Source organism: Coccinella septempunctata, chromosome 9 (assembly GCF_907165205.1).
Source record: "Coccinella septempunctata chromosome 9, icCocSept1.1, whole genome shotgun sequence".
Classification (NCBI taxonomy): Eukaryota; Metazoa; Arthropoda; class Insecta; order Coleoptera; family Coccinellidae; genus Coccinella; species Coccinella septempunctata.
Genome location: NC_058197.1, coordinates 18,241,599 through 18,264,800, shown reverse-complemented (window position 1 = coordinate 18,264,800; position 23,202 = coordinate 18,241,599). Strand labels below are relative to the sequence as shown.

The following is a 23,202-nucleotide window of genomic DNA, read 5'->3' as shown; positions in this document are numbered from 1 at the left end:
CCCTTCGTGTCTGGTGTTCAATAAAACGAAACATTTCAGTCAATATATATTAATATATAATTGAGTGATCCAGGTGCGTTTAACACCTGAAAAAAATCCATCAATGTGAAAAATAGCTATTAAAAATAATTAAAATAAAGGAGGATCGTGGATTTGCTTACTCAACCTGCACAGCCACTCAAACTCCAAATGTAAGGCAGAAATACTACGGGAAAAAATACAAGTGATGCACCTTGTTAATTCGTTGAAAATCACATTTTTTTTAAACGCTTGAGTGACCGTCGGATTTCAAATATTCTATCTAGAGTACGCTTTGGTTTCGCTTGGTACAGATTAATGTTAATTTAGTGTCAATCGAATAATGCTGAGCCCGGTTTGAAACCAGGATTCTCATGGAATAATTCTGTTAATTCTTCGATGAAAAAGTATATTTGATAACGGAGGAAAGATAAAATGCCTTTCCCACCTTATTTGAAGAATTACAAAAATTTATAGTTAATTCAGCTAACTAATATAGTTTTCACCCCTTCAACACTTAAAAAATTGCAGTTTTGCTTGCTCGAAAGAAGAAATGAACGAAAATTACATCCATGAAACTGTTCCGGATAAAATTGCGATCAATTCACTGTAAACTAAAATGTGCATTGATTGAGTGAGTTTGAAACTTTTCATCGATGAAACCAAGATGAGATAATAAATAAATAGAGATCCAATTACAATTATGTGATGAAAACTCGTCCTATAAGTTTGGCACTTAAACTAGGTTGAATAAACAAACTTATAATAATTATAACATTAATCTAATTTAGGCAACATCCAATCGAGATTTGAGCTCGGAAACTCGAATAGAAAAAAATAAAATATGAGCAAAATCAACAATCTCAGTATTGTAAATAGTTTCAAACTCACTTCGGACGTGGGTTCATTCTTAAACGTTAAAATTCTCGAAATGCCCGACGGTTGAGTCCCATACATGCTTTTTGGGCCCAAAGACGACTATACGATATATTGGACAAATAACTCTTCGTTTTGCTTCCGGATCGATCTAGGAGGATTTTTTGCTCTCTTTCTCCCTGTTGTTCTTCTCGTTCTCGTTGGAATCCTCGCTGAAATCGTCACTGCTCGACCTGAAACCGACCAGAATCAATCAAATCTTATATTTAAATTTGTCGAGTTTGTCAAAACGTCACAAACGTTAGGAAATACCTAAACTGAAAACCATGCGAGTTAGGACGTTAAGGATTCGAAAATCTCGGTCAAGAAACAGGAGATTAACAGGATTTTAGTCCCATTCGAAGGAAACTATAAGCTCGAGTTTGGATTCTGTAAAAAATTCTGCAATCCGAAGCAACTCTTTCTAAACTTTCAAGAGACACCCCTTACACACCAAATCTTCGCTTGATGTGGTCGAAGATTGCTCGTTTCTCGACAAATGTTTTTCAATGAGCATTGTGTATCTGTTGGAGAAACAAATCTTAACGAATGCCCCCCATTAAACGTAAAGATTTTTTGAGGTGTACAAAAATGTCCCTTACCTAATATCGCCCTCCATTTGGCCGGCGTTCACAGCGTTGTAGGCTATTTTAAGGATGAGGTAGGTCCAGAACATGTGCAGTATCAGCAGAAGGATCAGCAGACCGTTGAATATATAGTAGGCAGGGAACATTGGCACAATCTTCGGTGCATCAATAGAAGTACTGGGGAAATATTCACATTAATTTTCACAGAACAAATTATAGGAACGAAACTCACTTCCTGATTATCCAGAAGGGGAATATACCTATCCTAGTTACTATCCACAAAACGGTGAATATTGCAAATATAAAATCGCATACTTTCTGGAAACCGGAGTACTTGGCCATTTTGGCTGCCTAAAAGTACAAAAAAAAAAGACAACCTGTGAAAATCTCTACAAACTTATTGTTTTATTGTTGATTTTATTGGAAATCAAGGAGGGAATCTCATCTACAGATCGGTATCTGTACTTATTTAAGCTTAAAATGATCATTATCCTATGCATATTACTCGTCTTCCACCATTTTCATGTTTTCTCATACTTTAATTGCAGAATACAGTTGAAAAATCTAAATATGTCGAAATCCCCTCTGATTTATACTACAACTCGAAAAATAAGGAGGCAATTTCAAGAAATACATTTGTTTTTTTCATCAAATCCCTTCTCAGTGTTTTCCATCGAAGAAGGACCATTTAACTCATTAATTATCGTCTCTCGATCGAATTTAACAAAAACAATAGATTAGTTCAGGAACTTAATGACCGTAAAACTTGATAAAATTCGATTGTTACAGCTACAGTCGTATAATTGGATTTTGATAACGCAATTCCATCCAATTCATTGAACAAGTGAAAATTGATAATACTGAATTTTTTAAATCTCGAAAAAACGATTACCTCCAGCAATATGTCGGCGGCGTCGTGGACCACCAGGACCAGGGTGCCCACCCTGAAGACGTTCACGATCCACGACAGGCACATCAGCACTATGGTGGCGATGTGATGTATGAACATCTGCCAGAAATCCTTCCTCTTCACATCGAAGAACTGAGAGACGCAGAGCGACCAGTAGAAGGACATGGATATCATGTAGTACCACCATATGTCCTTCGTTACTGACTGATGGGGAAAATCGGTCCTGGAAAAAAAAATTGAATTTGCAGAGCTTGGTTTTCGCTAGGTTGTCGATGTTTTCGACTTCTTGGGTGTTATGCGCTGATAAATTTTTAAAATAGGTTGTTTATACTGATAACTTCAACCGAATTGCCCTGCACAAGGTGATATGTGTAAAAACAGTATTTAATTGGTATTCTATCAATTTGCAATCGGAAATTAATGTCAGGTTGAAAAATCTGATACTGCAAAACGTTGATTACAATGATTAACTGTAGTAGAAGTTTCGATGAGACTTTGATTCTTTGAGATGCTACCGTTGACAGTTTCTGGCAAGACTCTTTAAGAGAAACAGTGAAAAGGGCTTTGAAGTTGGCGGATAAGGGTTTCTTAATCATACAAGCATGAGATACATTTCATTAGGATGATTGTTTCATGTAACTCGAGCATTTCAATGACAAAACATGAAGAAAAATCAGACAGCAGCACCCTTAGTGGAATTCTTACTTAACGAATTAAGCAAGAATAACAAGATATGTTATTCAATGAAAGTGGTGAGGCTAGGAACCTTCTATTTTCCCCGAAACCCCTTTGACAATTTTGGAAAACGTCTTCTAGAGTCGATTCAACGCTAAAAAGTCTTAGATGACGTTGTTGCGTTTGTTCAATGGCAAAACACTTGCCAGGAAAGAAGCACATACTAGCCCAGAATCTTTCTGTGGCATAGGAAAACCTACCTACAAGAAATACTTGCAGGAGAAGGAAAAAACCGAAAGACAATCACTTCTCAGGAATCTGGAAGACCCAAGACAAACAAGGAAGCCGGGGACCATCTCCAAACACGGCAAGAGATAAACCATCGTCTTATCTGCCTCGCAAACAAACAAACCAAGAAGGAAATGCATCTTCCACCGTAAAAACCACCTAATCATCGAAACGGCAACACCAACGATAAACCTATCTTATCTAATCTCGGGGATAATTAAAACCGAATCAACTACGCCACGCAGAAACCGTCGACACGCCATGCTGCGTAGGGCCAAATCCTTCTTCGTCAAGAGGAAGAAGAACGTCGAGAACGAGACGCCTCCCGAGGAAAGCCTTACCGAAAAAACGCACCTGGCGCGGAAACCCATCGTCGTGGATCCCCGCGGACGCCTGATCCAGGTCGGGCGGCCGCCGCACGGACCGGATCCGAGTACCGTAGTTCGTTCAACTAACGCCGAGCCTGAGGACGGGTCAGACTTGAAGGAGGACAAGGTGGAGGTCAGACCGATCAATTTCAGGAGGTCGCCGAGGCCCAAGACCATAGACGGGCCGCCGGGGAGGGGCTGCAGACTGAGCTTCCCCCCTTTGAAGAGGGAGGACAGGGTAGGGGGCGTGCTGGAGGAACGGAAGCCCGTGGATGAGTGAAAGGTTAGGTCAGCTGATGTGTTATTTGGAAGCCTGGAAGAGTGTCATGTTTTTTGTGAGGAAAGAAGGATAACTTGTGGGGAAAGTGAAAATCGATAGATGAAATTGTATAACGACGAGTTAGACAGAGATATCTTGATGGAGGAAGCTTCAACGAAGGCTGTTAAATTGATGTTCGAATATATTTTAATTTATTGTCAATTCTTTTCATTACACCATATATTCTTCCGAAAATACCAATACAGTTTAGAGCACTTGTTCCTGGGAACAAGGACGTTATTATTCAGCTCACGTAATCCAAATGACAACCATTTTTTCCCTTAAAAGGTCTTCAATACTCAACTATAAGGTTTCAAATCGATCGGATCTATATTTTCGGAAATATCTGGAAACCAAGCAGCCCTGGACAAGCTCAGAGTCTGAATGGGTGACCGTTCTGGTCATTTAGTTGTCCAATTCGATACTCGTGAAAATATCAAGGAATAACGCCATCATTTTGGCCCTAACCCCTCTAGGTTTGATTCAATTCGATAATCCTTCAGTGGTCACCGAATTGGGGGCACCCTGTACAAATCAAACTGAACGACGTTGAGAAGCAATCCACACTCATCATTTTGGCTGTTATCCATCCGAAATGAACGAGCAAAGTGATAAGTGTGGAACACATCAATTAAAACGTAGAATCTCTAATTGATACAACGCGTCAAATATAAAAGCCCTGTATATATTGGATTAATCCGACTTTCAACAGGTGTAGCTGGTCGCCTCCGGTTAATCCAAGGTCGGAATTTAAAATCGATATAAAAAATACTAATTGAACATAATCTACCAGAGTAATAAATACGTGGACCTTGGTTCGCAATTTTTTTTAACCGTGTTAGCACGCACTTTTCAAGTGGCGCTAACAGATCCCCTATTGCATTTTCGAGCGATCCATCTGGACCCCAACAACCTGCCAGATCGGTGTCATCGTTTTGGCACGAGGCTGTTCGAAAAAAAAAATTGTTTTCGATACACCCACGCACTCGTTTCCTGCTATGTCTCGGAACAGTGGCGGCTTTCATAAAATTCGAAAGCGATTACTGAGACCCAATTTTTCAGGTCGTGAAAAATTTTAGTTCGGTCGTAAATACAGAAGTGAGGCGTGCTTGTTGTGACACGAACTAATTTCGTGTTCTTAACAATAGTAAACAGAACGATGTAGATAAGGATATTATCGGTAATCGTATTGAACTTGAACCAACCTTCGAGTGGAAATGCAAGACTACAATGTATTCCACTGAGACAAGAGCAAAATTCAGCTCCCAAAACGAAAATTTCAGTGCTTTATAAGACTACCTATGAATTTTTTTCAAATACAACTTTTATTGGGTCTTTTATCTGAATCCTAATGATATTTCAAAACCAAACTCAGAAGTAATATGTAAATTTTACGAAATTATCAAAGAGAACTCATCAATTCACTTATCACCATCTATGGTTAACTCGTTTCAGTCTCGCATTCAGGAATGTATAAAAAAAATTCCAGTTTGTGATAACTGATGATTGGTGACTCATTTCAGTCATTGTTCAGCATCAAAGTTCAATGTAACACTTCAAGATAACCATGATAATAGATTGGTCTTCACCTAAAGTAGGACACTTGAATTGTCTGAAAGATTGACCCAATATTGGAGCAATCAATAAAAATCTAAACTCCAAATATTAAAATATGCAAATTACACAACTCTTTTTTCTTTAATTGCTCCCACGTCAATTCTAATGCTATTTTATGCGTTATAGTTGCAAAATCCGAACCTAACAAATTGAACAAGCTGTTTGTGGAAACCGAAATTAACAACCTAACACTCGTTATGACTTGATGTCAATAAAAACAGTTTAGTTATGATGGACGAATAAACAGACGTAAAATAAGAGATATCCAAAATTAATGGATGATACATGTAGAGAAACACCTAAAAAAGACATGGACATATGAGCGATCCTCATTGAATTAATTGAAAAGATAATGATATCTTCACTATTCGTAATTCAAATACTGCCTACACTTCATTTTCCAAGAACAGCAAGAAATTTATCAATACTTCCTTTGATATCAGCAAATTTGAACAAAGAAATATTCATTCTGTAAAGAGATTCTCTTATCTTGAATGCATCCACTATCCCTGAATGCAATTTATCATTTGAACACATCAAAGTAGTTTTTATACAATCATTTAACTAAATTATCTGCAATAATATTAGACTAACCCTGATCTGAGTTTAATTGCAGCTTAATTAAAATGAGAAATATATCTAGTTGAATTTGAAACTCACCAGCATTCATTTATATTCCATAACCATGGTTTGTCCCATAAAATGTATATTCCGTAAATGAAACTAAAAATGTAGTAGGAGCATCTCCAAGCATTTTCACAGAATTTCGTCAAGGTGGAAGGTTTGTTTTGGCCCTTTCTTAACCTGAGCCACCTTTCTACCTGCCTCTCAGACATATCTAACTGTTTTGCTAGTCCCTGAATCTAGAAGAGATATGAATAACTTCAACATTTTCCAATCAAAACTTCCCTAGACAAAATTCAGGTTGAAATCTGACGAAAAATGGATGAGGTAACAACTTCCTCAAAGAGCAGGAAACAGGAAGCAAATGTAAAATGCCTCCTTACCTGCTTATGTTTCCACTTTTTAGAAGCCATATATGCATTTTCGAGTGCCGGTATTGCGGGGGCCTTTTTGGGTCTACTATGTTTAATTCCTAACGATCTTCCTACTGGCGCAAACCAATATCTAAAATCGTAAAAAGGGCATATAAAGTAAATTGATTTCTAACCTAGAAACCTGAGATTACTTTTCTAGTACATAACGAATGAACAACATCCCAAAGGCCATGGGCATTGGGAAGAATAGATGCTTGGAATTTGTGTGATTTATGTGTTCACTAGCTTCCGGTGATATATCGGCCCATGTAGTATTTGGGGGCAACCAAACATGTTCACTCCAGAAGTGATGCATAAAGGTTCGGTAGTAATCCATTTTTGGAAAGTTCTCTCTTAAATAAGCGGGAAAATAAACATCAAACACACGCGAGCCGTCTGAACATTATTTGCACTGTATGCCAATTGATTCTAATTAAGTTCTTTTATATAGAACTAGCTATATATATAGACTACACCCCAACAATAAACCGATCGTGACACCCTATTCAACTGCTCCATCGTCTGTGTCAAAATAATTGTCAAAATTTTTTCCGATTTTCCCCACCATAAAAACATCTATGAAAATTTTTCTGCTTCTTAACACCTGTTAAATTTCAATCATACTTTCATATTTGAGTAATCGTTAATGAAAAACCTTCAATTTCGAAGAATTATAACAATTTTTATAAGGAAATATTTGGAAATTCTAATAATTGATATTATTTTTCTGTACGGAAAGTAAAAATGACAACTATCAAATGACAATCTGTGATATAACCTATCAACACACGTTGAAACAGGAAAATTCGTAAATCTGTGTTAATTACCTACTGGATTTTTAAAATCCTATAAAATTAAGCCAAGATGGTTTTATCTGAAGGTGTAAAACAACGCTTATCTATAGTTATAGAATTGGGGAAGACAGTTTTTCATTATGGATTCATACCAACTGTCCTATACTTAGGTAATGTTACTTTTTCAATTCTCAAACGTTATCTGAACAATCCTTATTTTCCAGGTTTCCAAAAAGGATCAGATCCAGGAGCTCCTGAAATCTCGCTGCAGAGGTAACTTTTAATCAAACGACAAATAGCATCCTCTAACATTATTTATTTACAGCTTATTCTGGTGAACATGGGAATACAAAAGGAAAGAGAACAAGAGTGAATCTAGTTGTGATTATTTTTAACGATGTTTTCCACAAAAAGAATTATTTATACTGTATAATTTTAAGCTTGTACACTATATATGTTACTTTTAAGAGTGAGTACTTCAAGTGTTTTTATGAGAAGGAAAGCTTTCATTAAAATCTCCTTATAAATTGTATTTTATTCAGTCACCAAAACGTATTCAATTGGTTGATTCATTCTTTTCATATTCCGCTATTTGTGCAATGTAATTTTGAGCGTTTTCATAGGCTTTCTTCACCGCTTTTCGATCTGTTGGCTTCCTTGATTCAGTTACCTAAAAATTGAATAATGGAAACATTTATATCACTCTATTAATGGAATTTTACCTTAGCCTCATCCCTTTCAAGATTTATACCAAGAATTTCCAACTTCTCTGCAGGCAACCACTGCCATGTCCTTTTCGCATCGAAAAACAATACCAAATAAACATGTTCCTCGTAGTTGGACCTCAGAGACAGCACTTCCGGAGGCGGAGTCGGCATGGGAACCCCCATATGCACATAACCTAAAATCCACACCAAAATCAGTTTCCTTAAACGTTTCAACTCGTAAAACTCACCAGTCGGCATACCAGGATCGATGATCAGAGCAGGATACCACGGATAACCCCTACATTTAGCCCAAACCAACTGGAAGGGTTCAAGGACCTTCTCGCCTATTCCATCCACCCCATCAACGGTACTATCTGAACTTTCACTATCTTCGTCGGAGTCGATCTCTGAAGGATCGTGGGAGTAGCAAGTAGACAGACTGGACCCGCTGTCGCTGTTTTCATCGCCTGAAGTTTGACCTCCGGCTCTGTACACACGAAAACTGTCCGGTACGGAGCTCAGTTTACCCTCTACGTTCTCCATAGGAGGCTCTGTTGTGGGTTTCTTCTGTCGACCTTTTTTCTTCCTAAAACGTGAATTTGATGTTAAAAAACGATTAAATTTCAATATCGTCCTTACTTGGAGGTTTCCGGTTGTTCTTCGACGGGTTTCTTTGAAACAGCTTGCGATTTCTTCGTTAACAACACGGCAGTCCTTCTATTAACCCCTCCCGAAGGTGATATACCTTGAAACGTACACTTTTGATATAAAATCTCAAATTTATCTGAAATTCCCTTACTTGTACTGTTGTTGGGAAGTTTAGCATCGGGCAACTCTGCTTCTTGATCCGACTGGGAACTATCGGTGTTTGGTAGATTTTTTTTGGCTTTGTTCAGTTCGCTCCTGACCAGTTTCACCCTCTTGGCCCTGGCTAAGCCGTGTTTGAGCGCCTGACTCTTCGCCAGCAGGTCTTCCAATTTTGCTATGACATCGTGGCCCGTCTTACCCTGAAACAATTTTAGAAACACCCGAAATATGTTATCGGTCTTATTCGATGGATACTAACTTGTAAATTCTCAAGTTCCTTATCGATATCGGATGCTAGAGACTCCTCGTTGGAGGAGCCTTGATCTTTGTTCTCGTTCAACAGACCAGCGGCTTCCAATTCTTTCCTGGCTTGCCGGAAGATGGCAGCGCATTGGTCCCTCATTTTTATCGCAGCCCTGAAGGGATATCAATGTTAATTCGTGCATTTCCACAAAAATTTCAATCATTACCGATAAAAAACTGTATCCCGGTTGTTATAAGCCAAACAGTTGGCTATCATGAGGTCGAAATCCTTCTCCATCGACTTCAAGTCGGGATACTCTTCCCTGTCCAACTTGGCCTTCATCGTGCTCAAATCCATCGGTTCGGACACCACAGTCATGTAATCGGGTACCTAAAACACATTTTCAACAGTGTCTCCTCCACCGATCCATCTTAAACGTACCTCTTCCAAATCGACTGGTTCGCTGAATATTTCGTTGGTATCCTTGGCCGCTATTAGGTTGAGGACGTTCTCCAAACTGGCTTGGAAGGGTTTCAATTGGATCTTGTAGCATTTCTCCACGTACTTCGTGTACAACAGTTTAGTCTTCTCCCTCTTCCGCACCAGTTCGCAGAGGAGCCTGGCCCTTTCCAGGTCTTGTCTCAGGCACTGCCAATACTTCAGCTGACGGCAGAGCTCCAGGGTGTCCACGTTACTCGAGAAAGAATCCCTAGAACCTAAGGATGGGGGAAAATTTCTTGTTTATATCCACCGAATACGTTTGCACTTGTAAATACCTCCTTGAGCGCTTTGTAGCCTCCTCAGCAACGGCACCCCATTCCTGTACTGCCTCTTCAACGTCCAGTAAGCTATAAGACGTTGGATGAACTGCGACTTCTTGGTGATGTTAACCAACGAGGCAATTTCTTGTATGCGATCCGGGGGTATGGTAGGTATGAGAATAATGGGTGCAGAGGTTCTCTTTTTGGCCAGCATCTTCCTAGCCTGCTTCATCTTCTGTCTGGAGTCTTCTTTCTGCGATTCACCTACCGGCACATATATTCTCTATAAATAGAGCCTAATTCGTTGAAATCGTTACTCACAATGGTCAGGAGGGGCATGGGTGTCACAATAGGCGATCTTCTGCACCAAAACCGGCTGAGTTTCACTCCCATCTTTAACCGTGTCCATTTTCATGTAAAGTCCGGCTTGTTGGGCGCAAGTCACGTGGAAGGCCGAATAGCAATTCGCTTTGTGACACTGAATACAAGCGCCCACTCCCTTCTGCTTGCAGACGTAACACGTCAATCGCCACCTAGCAGCAGGTATTGTCTCGATCGAGTCTAAAACGAAATATTTCTTATTTCCCATCATCTACGAATAGATAAACACTTACCGATCGGTTCTAAGAATACCGTATTGGCGAATCGAACTTCTGGTATCCACAAGGCACATACAACGTGAGCCCACTGGCTCCTGTCTGTCTGTTTGAAAGCTCCCCCCTGATTCGGACACAAGACGCAATCGACCGCTCTGCTTGGGGATTGTAAACACCTTTCACAGAGAAAAAAAAGTTTTTCACAAGCCGAATTAAATCAATAAACTACACCCACCTGCGACAAAGCCATTGCCCTTCTGGGATGTATGGAACACCGTAACAATCCTGGTGGACCGCCAAATTACACATATCGCAAAAAAGGATAACGTTGGTATTTTGGCATTCGCCATCCATGCATATGCAACATACCGCATCGTCATCGACTATAGCTCCAGTGTGTCCATTAACAGAAGCCTGTAAAACAACATTTAGAGAATAATATAGTATTTCGATTACAATACCAAGTATTTACTTGGAAATATGATTCTTTCTCAAGTCTATCCATGAGTAATTCTAGGGAATCTACAGAAACAGGACTGAGGCCTTGTGCTTCCCGTTTTTCATTCATTAAAGACATCCAGGCAGTATCCTCCTCATCGACATCATATTCCACCTAAAGAATTTCAACATAGTGAACAAATTACTCGAAATGTGTATTGAACACTCACTTCACCATCCAATTCTTCTGTACTCTTTTCTATGAATCTAATATAAGCATTCGGTCTTGCTGGGGCATCACATATGTTATAATTATCCAATTCCTTGTAACTAGCTTCAGGTAGCTTAACAATCTCTGATGGAACTGTAAATATAAAACGATCAATTGAATTCACACACATTAAACTCTAAAAGTCTCACTAGCAACTGCTGCTTCAGAAGGAGGATTATCCTTTTCAGAATCCTCCTTCGATCTGACCTCCAAAGAATCATTGATGTTCCACCTCACTATTTTACCATCAATATTGAACTCGACCATCTTCTGAGCTTCCTCATAAGTTAAAGGTTCGGGTACCGGTGTAGCTTTAACATTCGCAGGAGTACCCCTTGCTCTAGCCCCTACAATCAATGAACACATATATTAAGAGTACTTAAGAAGTTCTGACATAAGAACCTTTCTTATTCTTTGGTGTACTTGGAGTAACCGGTGGTAGAGGAGTTGGATTATCATGGTCGAAGCTCCTCAAGTGATACGAGAGTCCACACACGGACTTGTAATTTCTGCCACATTTCTCCACTGGACAGGTATAAGGGGGACCATGATCTGCTCTCACCTTGCGGCAGTGTTCCAATATATCGAAATCCACTACCATTTTGAAGGTTTACATTCGTTTTCTGGATAGTATGAGATCAGGAAACGTACATTCTACATAAATGAGTTCACGAATGTGGGAGACTCTGATCAGTTTTTGGAATAGAATGCATTGTTTGAATAAATTAAGGCAGGAAAATCTGTTTATATTTTTTTAAATTGTACCATAGACTTTATCAAGTTTTTTCAAAGTTCTATGAAGACTATAGGTTATATTTTCATAGAAAGATGTTTTGTCATCATTTAAATATTTATTCCTCAAAATTATATTTATCTCGGAGAGAATTGTCTGGCTATGTAAAAATTACTTGAAAATAAAGTTTTTATTCTCAAAATTAATAAACCCAGCTAATCCCTAGTACCACATATCATCAGATCTACTCTGTAATCTGTGGATCATCCTTCTGGCTACTCTTTGAAAGCAAAAGTAGCGCGAAATTCGAAATATATAAGCAAAAAATGATTTAAAATCTTATTGAGAAAAATTCATCGTGTTCCTTCTTGAGAATCACAATCACTTTAACAAGCTCAATAAAAAATACCCTCTTCTTAAAATGTTAATCCAAAATAGAAACCACCTAAATTGTAAACACTTGCACAATTTAAACGAAAATAACGCATTAGCTTTCTTATATAACGAAAACTTTTTTGACCTCAAATGTGCCTACAAAAGAATTCAAGCTCACAGCACTTTCATTCAATATTTTTCGTTTATCGTAATTTGAATATTTTGTACGATTTCTAACATGATTTATCAAGTATACCCAGTGAGAAAGAAACAGTTATTCGTTATTATCAATTAAACAAATTATGTTTAATATCGCCAAGTAGAAAAAAATCGCTGAACGATTCAAACGCTCAGATTTTTCAATATTTAAATTAACGTGCACATATGGAAATATATCTCATTTTGTTCCAAATCACGCTGAATATCACGATGTAATCTTATCTCTATCAATCCGCAGAACAATATACCGATAATCTAGTTTAGTAGGATGACGATTAAAATAATGCAGAATGCTGAAATCGTTTCAGAAAAAACCATCCATATGCAAGATGTTTATCATTTATTGTATTTTTCTTGCTTTAAACGTGAGTATACCAACATCTCAACCAACTAAATACAGAATTAATGATCCCTTTTAAAATATTTACGAATAAAAATCTAGTTTTATCCACAAGGAAAGTATCTGCCTTACAGTTTGCGATGTGAATTGGATAGAGCCTCAAAAATTTTTTTTTATCGGTTTTAGGCACAGTTTTTGAACGCCCATGAATTCAGCTACCCCCAAGACAGGGCAGCTAACACCAAGCTGAGGATAATTGGGGGTAATGAGGCAATTCCACACTCCATAGGGTATCAAGTAGGAATCAGGATCGAACAGAGTGAAATAACGACGTTTTGTGGTGGATCCTTAATAACTTCCTCCTACGTTTTAACTGCGGCACATTGCTTGAGAGAGTATGAGTTTTTCACCCATTTTTAGCGTAAACTTTCAAATTGCGTTCAAGCGATCGATTTTTGCCATTACATCCAATAATTTACGTTTTAGCGTCGTCTCCTTGGAAGTAATATTAGGCGCTCACAACATAAGTAAGAGAGAATGGGTCCAGGTCAGATTAACACCCAAAAACTACACGATACATCCCGAATGGGACCTAGCACATCTCACCAACGATATAGCCTTGATCAAACTTCCAAAACCGGTTAAAACAGGCCTTTTTATCAAGACTGTAGCCCTACCAAAGGGGGACAACGATGATTACTCAGGAGACACAGGTGAATCACATGAAAAATCCTCACAAGCACTACTGAAGCCACACATTTTTTTTACAGCCCTCTTGAGCGGTTGGGGTATGACGAAGTACAACGACACCATACCCAGCACCCTCCAGTACGCCACTAGCACAATCCTGAGCAACAAGGACTGCCGGAAGATTGAACCCTTCGGAAAAGTGATCGAAGACACCCATTTGTGCCTTTCGAGCAGGGGGAGAATCAGCAGTTGTGATGGAGATTCCGGTGGACCTCTTGTGGTCGAAGGTGTACAAGTTGGAGTCGTTTCTTTCACCATAAAACAGTGCAAACTGACGAAACCGTCGGTGTTTACCAGGGTATCCAAGTATCTGGATTGGATCGAAGCAAACTCTGATTGGAATAGGAAAAAGGCTACGTCGAGATAAAGATTGGAAATTAGATGAAGAATTTTCATGATTTGTTGTCAATTAGTACAGTATTCAACACTCGCAGAGTTATTTCTACCGACACAGTTTTCCTGCAAAGATTGAGAATTAAATATGAAATAAAAACGAACCCTTACAAGATAAGACCAGTTTAACTTACTTACCTTGGATTCTGAAAGATTCGTGGAGTTCACTTGAGATAAAAAAAAATATTCGTTGAAAATTATATTTAAAAAATTCCAGGCATGTAGGACTGAAGGAAACCGGGATGGGATGGACCGAGGGCTGATATAATATCATCTGGTTTAATAAAATCAAAGTGAGCCTTTCTACAAAAATTTGTAACAATCCTTGAAGGACTGGACGACTTCAAGTAGATCGATTTTTTTTACTCGTTCCAACTAAATGAAGTGCCATATGTATAAACAACAGAATATAAAATTTCGATCGAGGACCTAGAGGATCTCGATTAGTCGTAGGATAAAAATTAAACGTATTTTTTACTGCTAGCTTAATCGCTTTCGGGCTCTTTTAACTGAGCCAATAAGAGCGCCCTTCGCCTCTCCAATTCGCTTTCAGTGAAGTCTCCTTTTCCTTCTCCGTCATTGTTTTTCAGGTGTTTTTGGTCGGGAGACTGCTACACAAAAACAACAAGTAAGCCAAACGAAAACTTCCAAGTTTTAATCAAAAAATAACAAGGTTCTCAAACTGGACTGTTCAACATTCTCAATCACTCACCGAAGGGCTCTTTTTCTTGTGCTTCTTCTTCGATTTCTTCTTTCTGTAATCGTCATCTGTGCCTTCCGACGCCGAAAGACTGCCTGATTTCTTTTTTGTCTTGTACTTCTCGCTGTCAGAATCGCTGGACGACTTGTATTTTTTGCTCTTCTTTTTCTTGGATTTCCTTGATCTGGAATGATGGTGGCTGCACGATTCCTCCATTTCGTGTTGGAAGTCCTACAAAAATCACCAGTTTCACACCAATCGTTGAATTTTAAAACACCCATACCTTGTATATTTTCTGTCTTTCCGAATCGGAAGCAAACGCCAAAAATTCCTCCTCGTTTTGGATCTTTTCTTTAACCTCATCCCATGAACAGTCCGGATCTATGTTCATTTCTTTCAACAGATTCTTGAATTGCATCTCCAGCTTCTTCAAGCGTTTCAGTTCCTCCTTAGCCCTCTCTTTCTCTTTCGCCTCAGCCTAAAACGAAGAAAAGACGATAAAAACTGCATCTTAAACTATTTTACCATCCAAACCTTCTCCAATAGAGAATTGAAAGTCAATTTAACATTTCCAGCATCCAGAGTCGCACTTTTCTTATCTTCACATATAACCGTTGCAAATTGATCAAAAGTCGTGTCAATCTCCACTTCGAATTCCTTTTCCTTCAAAATTTCCTTAATTATTTTTTTCTCATCGTGAAAACGAGCCTTAAGGTCTTCAACGTAAAATTTGAAAAGATCTAATGGTGTAGAGCCGCTTTGACCTGAAAAAAATCACACCGAGAGTTTTATATAAAAGTACGGGATCCCAAACTCACCCAACATCGCAGAGAATCTGACATCGGCAGAAATCAGAGGGTAGAGCTCCACCCACAAAGACATGGAAGTTAGCTTGCCTTCTTCGTGTAGATGATCTAAGAGAGACAAGAATCTATCCCTATTTTTGCGATATTGCCTTTTCAACCTCTTCTTTTCCCTCTCTTTCTCTTCGGCATGCTCCTTTTCCAAAGCTCTGATATGCTCTTCGAAAATTACCAAGGCGTCCTCTTTGTCCATCGCTGAAAAAAATCAACACTAACGAAATCTACAAAAGAAACATCGTCCACTCACCAAGAAGATTAACATCGTTCTTGAATTCGGGATTGTCCAAGAGCATCTTTTGAGCCTCAGACCAAGTAATATCATAGGTGATTTTAGGCATGCTGTCCAAGACTTCCGCGAGACGTTTCATATTGTGTTTCTTCAATTTTTTAGCTTCTTCTTTTTCTCTTTTAGCAAGAGAAAATATAACATCTTCGTATATATCCCTCCGGTCTGAATCAGAAACGTTATTCCAAACCTAAAAAAAAATACATTTCCACTACTTACATACCTAACCTAACCTAATAAACTTACCTCCAAGTAAGAAAACATTTCATCGCATCTGTAGTACTTGGTAGTGGATGTTATTTGGTCTGAATTCAAAAGAAAATCTTCCAACTGTTCCTTCGATTTCTTAGCCTTAATACGTTGTTCTTCTCTTTCGTCCTTGAGTTTCTGCGTCTTGTAAGCATTGAACACCTGTTTTTTCTCGTTGAGTTTTTTGAAACTCTCATACCTTAAAACACAGATTTCAGCTTGTAAACTTGAAGAAATAGGCGTCTTACCTTGGATCGTTCGATATTATTTTAACGCAAGTGTCCCAGGTGGCATTTGAAGGAACATTCTTCTCTTTTAGAAGTTCTTTGAAGGCTTCCATAGCTTCTTTCTTATCTTTGAATGACTTCATTTCGGGGACTGGCGGCTGGATATCTTTTTCTGGCTCTTTAACAGGTTCTTCTTCTGAAATTATGAATACCAAGTTTATATCAACAAAGATGAAGCTATGTATTGAAACCTACCTCTCTTAGGTTCTGGGTTTGGAAGTTCAATAGAAGCCAATGTAGCAGCCATAGCCGCCTCTAAGGCACTTTTACCTCCAGGACTTGCAACTGCAACTGAAAATGAAGAGTTAACTAATTCAATTCTTCTACCTATTTATTTGTATCTCACATGACATACCTTGTGCAGTTAAAATACTGGGAGAATTACTACCAGAATTAATCGGTAGTGGAAGAGGTAGAGGACTAGAAATTTCAATGGGTGGTTTAACAACCTTTGTAGCTTCAGCTCTGAAACACATGAAGCATTAATATACCCAACAATTTCTAACATTCAGAATACAATCGGCTCTGAAAACTCACTCTGATGCTGCTATCTTAGCTTTAATTTCTTCCAATTCAAGTGGTATAACCCATCTTGATTCTTTCGTGTTAATATTATGGTAATAAATTTTTCCATTATCTGCTGTGTATTCTTTCCATGGGCATTGAGAGAGCAAGAGCTAAAACAACAGATGGATGAGCTAATATAGCTTGATAGACCAATATTCAACTATTCACCTCTGCGGGGGACTTCAACTGGTCTGGCTTCTGCCATGAGCTCTGTTTCGTTACGGAATTATAGTAGTAAGTTCTGCCGTCGGGGGCCTTATGCTCTGTCCACTGATCTGATGGATTAGGGGCGGGAGCAGGAAAAGCACCAAAACCAGGTGGAGGTACGCTGAATGGTGGAATAATGGGGGCAAAATTTCCAATTGGAGGTATTTGAACTGGTGGTATTAAGGGAGGGGTTCCAATTGTTTGAGGGGGCACAAAAGCAGGGGGTGGAATGTTACTAGGTAAACTTGGATCCTGAAATGAAGATATCCAAGATTAGTTTCTATTTTTTCTTGTTCATAGGACTGTGGAATATACCATTCTGAGCAATTTGAAGATAGCTATTCTTTCACCATAATAAAAAAATTCAAAACAATTCTATAGGATAAGGATTCGCATTATTTCTCAATATTTTCCATCCAAATAATAGCCTGCAAAAACTTTCCTAACCTATGAAAACAAAATTGAAGGATCACTGAAATTATGAACAATTTTCTATGATCAGCGAAAACTACAGAATATGAAGATAGAATTTTTCCTAGTTGCTTTCAAAAATATTGGTCACTCGCATGAATTATTCCCAGAATTGATAGATATTCTTCCAGTTTATATATCTATCTAATAGAAATAAGCATTGGGAAAAGAATTTTTAGAAGGAGAAAACATTCAATTTTCCGGATTGTTTCAGGCAACCAACCATACAAGGAAAATCTCGAAAGCACAACGCAAGTTTTCAATGAGATGGAATCGAGTACTTACCTTATCAATTTCTGAATAAATTGAATAATATTCACTCGATCTCTTGCATTAAGGCAAAAAAATGACTATAGAAAAACAAAAAGCTCATATTCGGTCCAGCGAGATTTTATTTTGTATTCACAAGTCTTACAAGTTTTGTTGACGACAGGAAAACCACACTGGTTTGTTGTTAAACTTTTAGGCTGTTAAAAAAGAAACTATCAATTGAAATAATTTATACATTGAATTAAAGCTGCAAACAATTTCGCTGCAACTCTCATGATTTATTTACTAATTCTTTTAGACTTTTCTCCAAATATTGTACCCTACTTATCAATTTTGTTTGTGGATTAAATTCATTATAAGGTACATTCAGCACTTTGTAACCTTTGGCTTCTAATATTCTCTTAGCGAAAACATTAATTCCTGTTGGTTCTACTCGACCCTTAGTCATATCATGGTAATCCAAAGGCATGATTGCTATTCTCATTCCTTCTATAGAATTCAACTCCTTCACACTGAATTTTTCATCCAGGACACATTCTGCGTCGATTGAAAATCCACATCCTAAAAAATTATTTAGATATCCCTCTTTTCACCAAAAGTACTGATGGATTTTATTGTTTCTTACCTGTATTCGTATTCACTCTCAAATACTTCTCGATACTCATCAAATTCTTCAATGAAGTAACGATAGTATCCACAATCTCTGTTTTTTCTTTTCTCCTTTGTATCACAAGTTGTCTGAGAGGAGAGTCAGCAGGCAGTTTGTTTCCTTCATAACCATCTATTAAACAATCGGCAGCACCGTTTATATTCAAAATTTTAAGATTTGTAGACACATTATTTCCCTTACGTCCTTCTAAGGAAGTAAGGAAGTCTGAGCTTAATATATGTGATATTTCTTGTGGGGTAGCTACATTTAATATCACCTTTGACCATACATGATCAAGCCACACACTTGGATTACCTGCCTCTAACTCTGTAAGATATGGACTGAAAACCTGTCAAAAATCCAATAGAACATAAGGTTTAAAGCACAATTCAACTAAATTTTTAACTCATCATACCTGTAACAATTTCTCAAAATCGGGTGGCAAATAGTTCACAGTGGCTAAAGTTATAAACAAACTGAAGACATCTTGACTCCTGCAAATATCACAATTTTCCACCAACCAGTTACTCAAACAATCCAAAATAACTGGATTCTTGTACTTCAAAAATCCCAAACTCGTCAATATCGATCCCACTACAGTACTCTTTTTGACTTCGGAATCAGTTTCAATTTCATGACAAACATCCAGAGCGACTTTGGACAATAAGTTCTCATCTATGAAGTTCAAAGAAGCCATACTGTACAGCAAGTCAGAACAATGTTTCAAGTCTAATCTATCCAGATTACCACAGATATTATAGGCTAAAGTACGAAGAAGTAGAGTTGACCGTCTTTTTTTTAAAGATAAAGTTTTCATTATCTTCACCATCTGGATTAATGTAACAGTTTGAATCAATTTAGCTGCTTCTTCATCAGCTGTTACACTCAGGACCGTGGATAAATCCTCGCTCTTCGAGGCTGCATACCTTTAAGACAAAATAGATGAGGGTTAATCTTCAGATACTGCTTCCCTACCTTTCTGGTTTTTGGATCCTTGTCAACACCTTGCATAACTTTATAAACCTGTAGTCATTCTCAAAATCATTCAATCTGATTTTTTTGGATGAAGTCCAATCGGCAAGAACTGAAACAATCTTCAAAGCAAGTCTACGGGAAACACCCTCACCGTTTGAAACTGACAACAATTCATCAACATTTGTTGCGTTAGATATTTTATTATCGGTATGAGGAGTATTGATCTCTACCTCAATCTTATTTGAATCTTTGTTCAAAGAAGCAAATGCTGCAGCCACTATCTTACTTTTGGATTTAAGGGCTTTATATTGTGACTGAGAAATTGGTTCCGTTGCAGGAGGAGTAGAGGGAGCTTCATCTGTTTGCTCATTCAAATTGTTTTTTTGTAAATTAGTTTCCAATATTGTTGAAGAGGACATCTCTTTGATTTGTGAGAAGATTGAGGCAGAACGACAACACACTCTGGAATTGTAGAGGAGCCCATAGGTCATTTTCAACATTCTGAGTTTATGTATTTGAATAATGCAGTTCAAAAGCAGAAAATATGTTTTAATTCTTGAAGGATTGCATTATTTTATTGTAAATACTTTTAAAAGATTGTTTGATTCATGGATTATTCGGTAAACTAAGGTTAGGTTCTGACATAATCACATAACCAAAAAATTTAATCTTCTTTTTCAAACATATTGGCTATGGGTTCATAAAAAAAAAACATTAATTTATTTTTTTAATCTTTTTAATATTATTTCAGAAATAACATACATATTAGAAATTATAACATAAGTAATATTTCTATATCTTGATCGCAACCAATCTTCAGATATTTGAAAATTCATTCTCGTTCAGGAAGGTTTGAAAAAAATATCTGACGCAAAACGATAAAGAATTTACATAAGAAACGAAACTCATAAACGTTAAAATAACATATTTGCCAACATATTTGCAACCAAACTATTCCATATTCATATACTCATTGTTGGTCAATCGAATCTAGCAAATATTTACAATATTATTTTTATACCTTTGTTTAGATCTTCTATAAACACAATAAAACACACAAACGTAATGAACTAATTAAAATTTATTCGAGAACAATATCTCTATAACTACAATCAACTTTGAATTTTATCATATTTCTATTTTCCTAAGAGAATTATCTAGCAAATAATCTGTTCCATGATCTATAGGTTTTATAATAAAAGGAATTGATGCTAGAGCTATGCCAGGCACAATAATTCTGCATGCATTTTTAGAAACAAGATTACTTTTGTTAATGAGGTAGGTAGATAATGCACAAATCCTATTAATTGTGTATCCTGGAATCACTACAGAAGCAAGCATTTGCCATGTTAATGTGTCAACACACTGGAATGTTACTTTTTTGAAACACTTTGGATCTTCCTTGTTTTTCTAGAAACAAAAAACACTGTCTTTTTGAAATTATTCTACCTTAAACTAATGAAAAATATATATAAAATATAGTATAAAAACTAGCTAAATGTGTTATGCAACACACATTACGTAGTGATGAATGAAAGCTATATCGATTGATACACATAATAAATGAATGATAATATGAATTACCTCATAAGATTTCCACGTTTTATCAATGGTATCAGCTATAACGTACAACGTGGCTATGCCATAGGAAAAATTCACCCATTTTCGTCCAATAATGTGTCTGAATGATTCACCAACTTCATTGGCATATCCTGTGGAGGTTCATAAATAAAATAAATCGAGATTTCTTCATTTTCATCTAAGTACATACATACCCAATAGACGTAAGGGTGTATCTTTATAAATATCTAGTTCTTCGTTCAAAGTCATTTGAAATTATTTGACGGAGCAACTTTGAATTGAGCAAGAAATTGAAAGTCTGATGCATATTCAAGGTTAGATGATCGATTAGTACCACATCTCAGCTCCTGATCTCCACCGGCCTGTTGGTCTAGGGGTATGATTCTCGCTTCGGGTGCGAGAGGTCCCGGGTTCAAATCCCGGACAGGCCCAATTAATTTTTTTTCCATATGTAATTTTAGAGGCGCCTTATCTTGTGTAATTTAAATGTTGTTCGATGAAAGAATACAAACTTTCCATGGTTTACATTGCCCAAATGTCAACTTGTAAAATTCCAGTGTCAAAGCAATGTCCGTATTTGGAATTTTATCGATTTTTCTTAAAAATTATGCGCGTACTGAAACTGCCCACCACGTTCGAAACTTTCGCGCTCTACATTATGCAGTCGACTCAATTTTGAAGCGTTCTTCGCTAACTAAAGCACCAACATGTTTAACAAAGTTAAGTATATAATGTGATCTTTCCAGTCAGTACATTGAACTCCACCGCTAATTCCAACAGAAATGTCGTTTGGTAGCGAAACCAATCAATTAATTTTGTAATTACTGGTTGCGATTGATCGGTTTTTTTAGGTGAAACTGCAAGAACCGCATATCTGAAACGGACGAGAAGAAAGTTGATCTCGATTATGTGTAGTTCTTTTGGAGAATTCAACTTCCAACTAACTCTGTTCTTCCTTGAAAGGACTGGAAGATTTATTGAATCTTTTTATTGATCATTTCTTTCTATAATCTACCATTTATGTTTTAAGTGACTGCTTTTCTGGTGAAGATTCTGTTCAATTCTATCTCATCTAAGCCTTAGGATTTTAACTCCTTCCTTTCTATTTACTCTAACTCTGTATAAAAAAATAATTAGAATGACTGTCGTATCTTAATCAGTCGATCATTCGCAGATTACCCATGTTTTTTTTAAATTTCGATGTCCCGATGTAAAAATATAAATCTATAAATAATTTAAATTCCTTATCAGTACAAAAATTTTACCGAAATAGCACAAGGTCAGTAAGTATCATCTCAAAAATAACGCGTCCAGTCTTCTTAATGATTATCGATTGTATTTTCGTGGACATTTAACAAATGTGGACTATGAAGAAATTAAAAAAAATCGTCTTCAAGGTTCGAAGCAGCGGTTTTCTGGTTTTGTCTTGAAAAATCCTCATGGTACTACACACTTTTCTGTTCTTATGAAAAGAATAGGTAACTTTTCGCCTCTGAATAGTCATTACTTTTATTTTCATCTATCCCATGATAATAACTGATGAAATATATAATATCGACCACCATTTTTGACTTCTCTGTTCGCCTTCGAAGTTTCCCAGTCGAATTTCAACTTTTCTTTCAGTTTTCCAACTGAAAAACTTGATTGTTTGGTCGTTTCAAGGCTTTCGCCAATACGACGAACAATCCGGAACCTAGAACAGACCCTTGCCGAACCCCCTCTTCGAATTTTCGTGTTGGTGGGAGCAATTCACGATTTTTAAAGTGTACACGTAAATCCTGTGAATCTATCCTTCAATGACTATACGGATCTGCACAATCACCTCCTTCGGGCGCAATCAACTTCCCCAAAAAAAGCGGTCTTGCACACGTAGGAAAAGCCTTGAAAACGACAAAAATCGGCGAGAGCGCGTAGTTGAGACATTCTTGCATCAGT

The 23,202-nt window shown here is 37.4% G+C and overlaps 7 protein-coding genes and 1 non-coding gene across 10 annotated transcripts; 3 read left to right on the top strand and 5 right to left on the bottom strand.

Moving 5' to 3' along the window:
• Positions 1-33: 33 nt before the first annotated feature.
• LOC123320817 (ceramide synthase 6) lies at positions 34-7,270 on the bottom strand. The gene is made up of 7 exons (XM_044908255.1): positions 6,887-7,270; positions 6,705-6,825; positions 6,358-6,560; positions 2,413-2,653; positions 1,753-1,871; positions 1,536-1,697; positions 34-1,127 (listed from the first exon to the last, which is right to left on the bottom strand). The coding sequence occupies exons 1-7, from the start codon at positions 7,069-7,071 to the stop codon at positions 1,046-1,048; spliced, it is 1,113 nt and encodes a 370-aa protein (XP_044764190.1). The 5' UTR covers positions 7,072-7,270; the 3' UTR covers positions 34-1,045.
• Positions 7,271-7,497: 227 nt separating this feature from the next.
• On the top strand, positions 7,498-8,055 carry LOC123320822 (mitochondrial import receptor subunit TOM7 homolog). Its single transcript, XM_044908260.1, has 3 exons — positions 7,498-7,698; positions 7,753-7,801; positions 7,854-8,055. Exons 1-3 carry the CDS (start codon positions 7,599-7,601, stop codon positions 7,864-7,866), a joined length of 162 nt encoding a protein of 53 aa, XP_044764195.1. The 5' UTR covers positions 7,498-7,598; the 3' UTR covers positions 7,867-8,055.
• Positions 7,828-12,141, bottom strand: LOC123320812 (peregrin). The gene is made up of 16 exons (XM_044908244.1): positions 11,755-12,141; positions 11,502-11,699; positions 11,312-11,445; positions 11,116-11,256; positions 10,879-11,057; positions 10,662-10,819; positions 10,369-10,608; positions 10,063-10,311; positions 9,728-10,002; positions 9,513-9,676; positions 9,302-9,458; positions 9,035-9,242; positions 8,875-8,980; positions 8,484-8,821; positions 8,251-8,429; positions 7,828-8,198 (listed from the first exon to the last, which is right to left on the bottom strand). The coding sequence occupies exons 1-16, from the start codon at positions 11,951-11,953 to the stop codon at positions 8,085-8,087; spliced, it is 3,039 nt and encodes a 1,012-aa protein (XP_044764179.1). The 5' UTR covers positions 11,954-12,141; the 3' UTR covers positions 7,828-8,084.
• Positions 12,142-12,890: 749 nt separating this feature from the next.
• On the top strand, positions 12,891-14,198 carry LOC123320819 (chymotrypsin-like). Its single transcript, XM_044908257.1, has 4 exons — positions 12,891-13,044; positions 13,206-13,414; positions 13,506-13,732; positions 13,790-14,198. Exons 1-4 carry the CDS (start codon positions 12,970-12,972, stop codon positions 14,134-14,136), a joined length of 858 nt encoding a protein of 285 aa, XP_044764192.1. The 5' UTR covers positions 12,891-12,969; the 3' UTR covers positions 14,137-14,198.
• A 150-nt stretch (positions 14,199-14,348) lies between these two features.
• On the bottom strand, positions 14,349-17,797 carry LOC123320813 (pre-mRNA-processing factor 40 homolog A). Of its 3 annotated transcripts, none has more exons than XM_044908246.1 (13): positions 17,637-17,797; positions 17,283-17,573; positions 17,085-17,224; positions 16,903-17,012; positions 16,743-16,838; positions 16,509-16,683; positions 16,258-16,459; positions 15,973-16,201; positions 15,681-15,920; positions 15,397-15,626; positions 15,146-15,340; positions 14,875-15,093; positions 14,349-14,773 (listed from the first exon to the last, which is right to left on the bottom strand). In XM_044908246.1, the coding sequence occupies exons 1-13, from the start codon at positions 17,637-17,639 to the stop codon at positions 14,648-14,650; spliced, it is 2,256 nt and encodes a 751-aa protein (XP_044764181.1). In that variant the 5' UTR covers positions 17,640-17,797; the 3' UTR covers positions 14,349-14,647. The 3 variants fall into 3 exon arrangements, with proteins under 3 accessions (XP_044764181.1, XP_044764182.1, XP_044764183.1); XM_044908247.1 differs by having other exon boundaries at positions 14,349-14,770; XM_044908248.1 differs by having other exon boundaries at positions 16,743-16,832.
• Positions 17,798-18,166: 369 nt separating this feature from the next.
• LOC123320814 (FAST kinase domain-containing protein 4) lies at positions 18,167-20,339 on the bottom strand. Its single transcript, XM_044908249.1, has 4 exons — positions 19,687-20,339; positions 19,127-19,637; positions 18,688-19,060; positions 18,167-18,623 (listed from the first exon to the last, which is right to left on the bottom strand). The coding sequence occupies exons 1-4, from the start codon at positions 20,184-20,186 to the stop codon at positions 18,334-18,336; spliced, it is 1,674 nt and encodes a 557-aa protein (XP_044764184.1). The 5' UTR covers positions 20,187-20,339; the 3' UTR covers positions 18,167-18,333.
• Positions 20,340-20,749: 410 nt separating this feature from the next.
• LOC123320820 (mitochondrial fission process protein 1) lies at positions 20,750-21,987 on the bottom strand. The gene is made up of 3 exons (XM_044908258.1): positions 21,462-21,987; positions 21,271-21,398; positions 20,750-21,096 (listed from the first exon to the last, which is right to left on the bottom strand). Exons 1-3 carry the CDS (start codon positions 21,514-21,516, stop codon positions 20,815-20,817), a joined length of 465 nt encoding a protein of 154 aa, XP_044764193.1. The 5' UTR covers positions 21,517-21,987; the 3' UTR covers positions 20,750-20,814.
• Trnap-cgg lies at positions 21,627-21,698 on the top strand. Its single transcript has one exon. It is a non-coding gene; the product is annotated as a tRNA-Pro (tRNA).
• Positions 21,988-23,202: the final 1,215 nt, after the last annotated feature.

Coding starts and splice junctions, on each gene's coding strand:
- LOC123320817 (XM_044908255.1), bottom strand. CDS start 7,071: ATGGATTACTACCGAACCTTTATGCATCACTTCTGGAGTGAACATGTT. Junction 6,561..6,704: donor AAAAGTGGAAACATAAGCAG/GTAAGGAGGCAT, acceptor TATCTCTTCTAG/ATTCAGGGACTAGCAAAACA. Junction 1,872..2,412: donor CCGCCGACATATTGCTGGAG/GTAATCGTTTTT, acceptor TTGTACTTTTAG/GCAGCCAAAATGGCCAAGTA.
- LOC123320822 (XM_044908260.1), top strand. CDS start 7,599: ATGGTTTTATCTGAAGGTGTAAAACAACGCTTATCTATAGTTATAGAA. Junction 7,699..7,752: donor ACCAACTGTCCTATACTTAG/GTAATGTTACTT, acceptor CTTATTTTCCAG/GTTTCCAAAAAGGATCAGAT.
- LOC123320812 (XM_044908244.1), bottom strand. CDS start 11,953: ATGGTAGTGGATTTCGATATATTGGAACACTGCCGCAAGGTGAGAGCA. Junction 11,700..11,754: donor TACACCAAAGAATAAGAAAG/GTTCTTATGTCA, acceptor CATTGATTGTAG/GGGCTAGAGCAAGGGGTACT. Junction 11,058..11,115: donor AGAAAGAATCATATTTCCAA/GTAAATACTTGG, acceptor GTTGTTTTACAG/GCTTCTGTTAATGGACACAC.
- LOC123320819 (XM_044908257.1), top strand. CDS start 12,970: ATGCTGAAATCGTTTCAGAAAAAACCATCCATATGCAAGATGTTTATC. Junction 13,045..13,205: donor GTATTTTTCTTGCTTTAAAC/GTGAGTATACCA, acceptor TATCGGTTTTAG/GCACAGTTTTTGAACGCCCA. Junction 13,733..13,789: donor TGATTACTCAGGAGACACAG/GTGAATCACATG, acceptor TTTTTTTTACAG/CCCTCTTGAGCGGTTGGGGT.
- LOC123320813 (XM_044908246.1), bottom strand. Junction 17,225..17,282: donor AGTTGAAGTCCCCCGCAGAG/GTGAATAGTTGA, acceptor CTGTTGTTTTAG/CTCTTGCTCTCTCAATGCCC. Junction 16,202..16,257: donor AAATGTTTTCTTACTTGGAG/GTAAGTTTATTA, acceptor ATTTTTTTTTAG/GTTTGGAATAACGTTTCTGA.
- LOC123320814 (XM_044908249.1), bottom strand. CDS start 20,186: ATGTTGAAAATGACCTATGGGCTCCTCTACAATTCCAGAGTGTGTTGT. Junction 19,638..19,686: donor AGGATCCAAAAACCAGAAAG/GTAGGGAAGCAG, acceptor TTTGTCTTAAAG/GTATGCAGCCTCGAAGAGCG. Junction 19,061..19,126: donor ATTTTGAGAAATTGTTACAG/GTATGATGAGTT, acceptor GATTTTTGACAG/GTTTTCAGTCCATATCTTAC.
- LOC123320820 (XM_044908258.1), bottom strand. CDS start 21,516: ATGACTTTGAACGAAGAACTAGATATTTATAAAGATACACCCTTACGT. Junction 21,399..21,461: donor TACACCCTTACGTCTATTGG/GTATGTATGTAC, acceptor GAACCTCCACAG/GATATGCCAATGAAGTTGGT. Junction 21,097..21,270: donor AAACGTGGAAATCTTATGAG/GTAATTCATATT, acceptor TTTTGTTTCTAG/AAAAACAAGGAAGATCCAAA.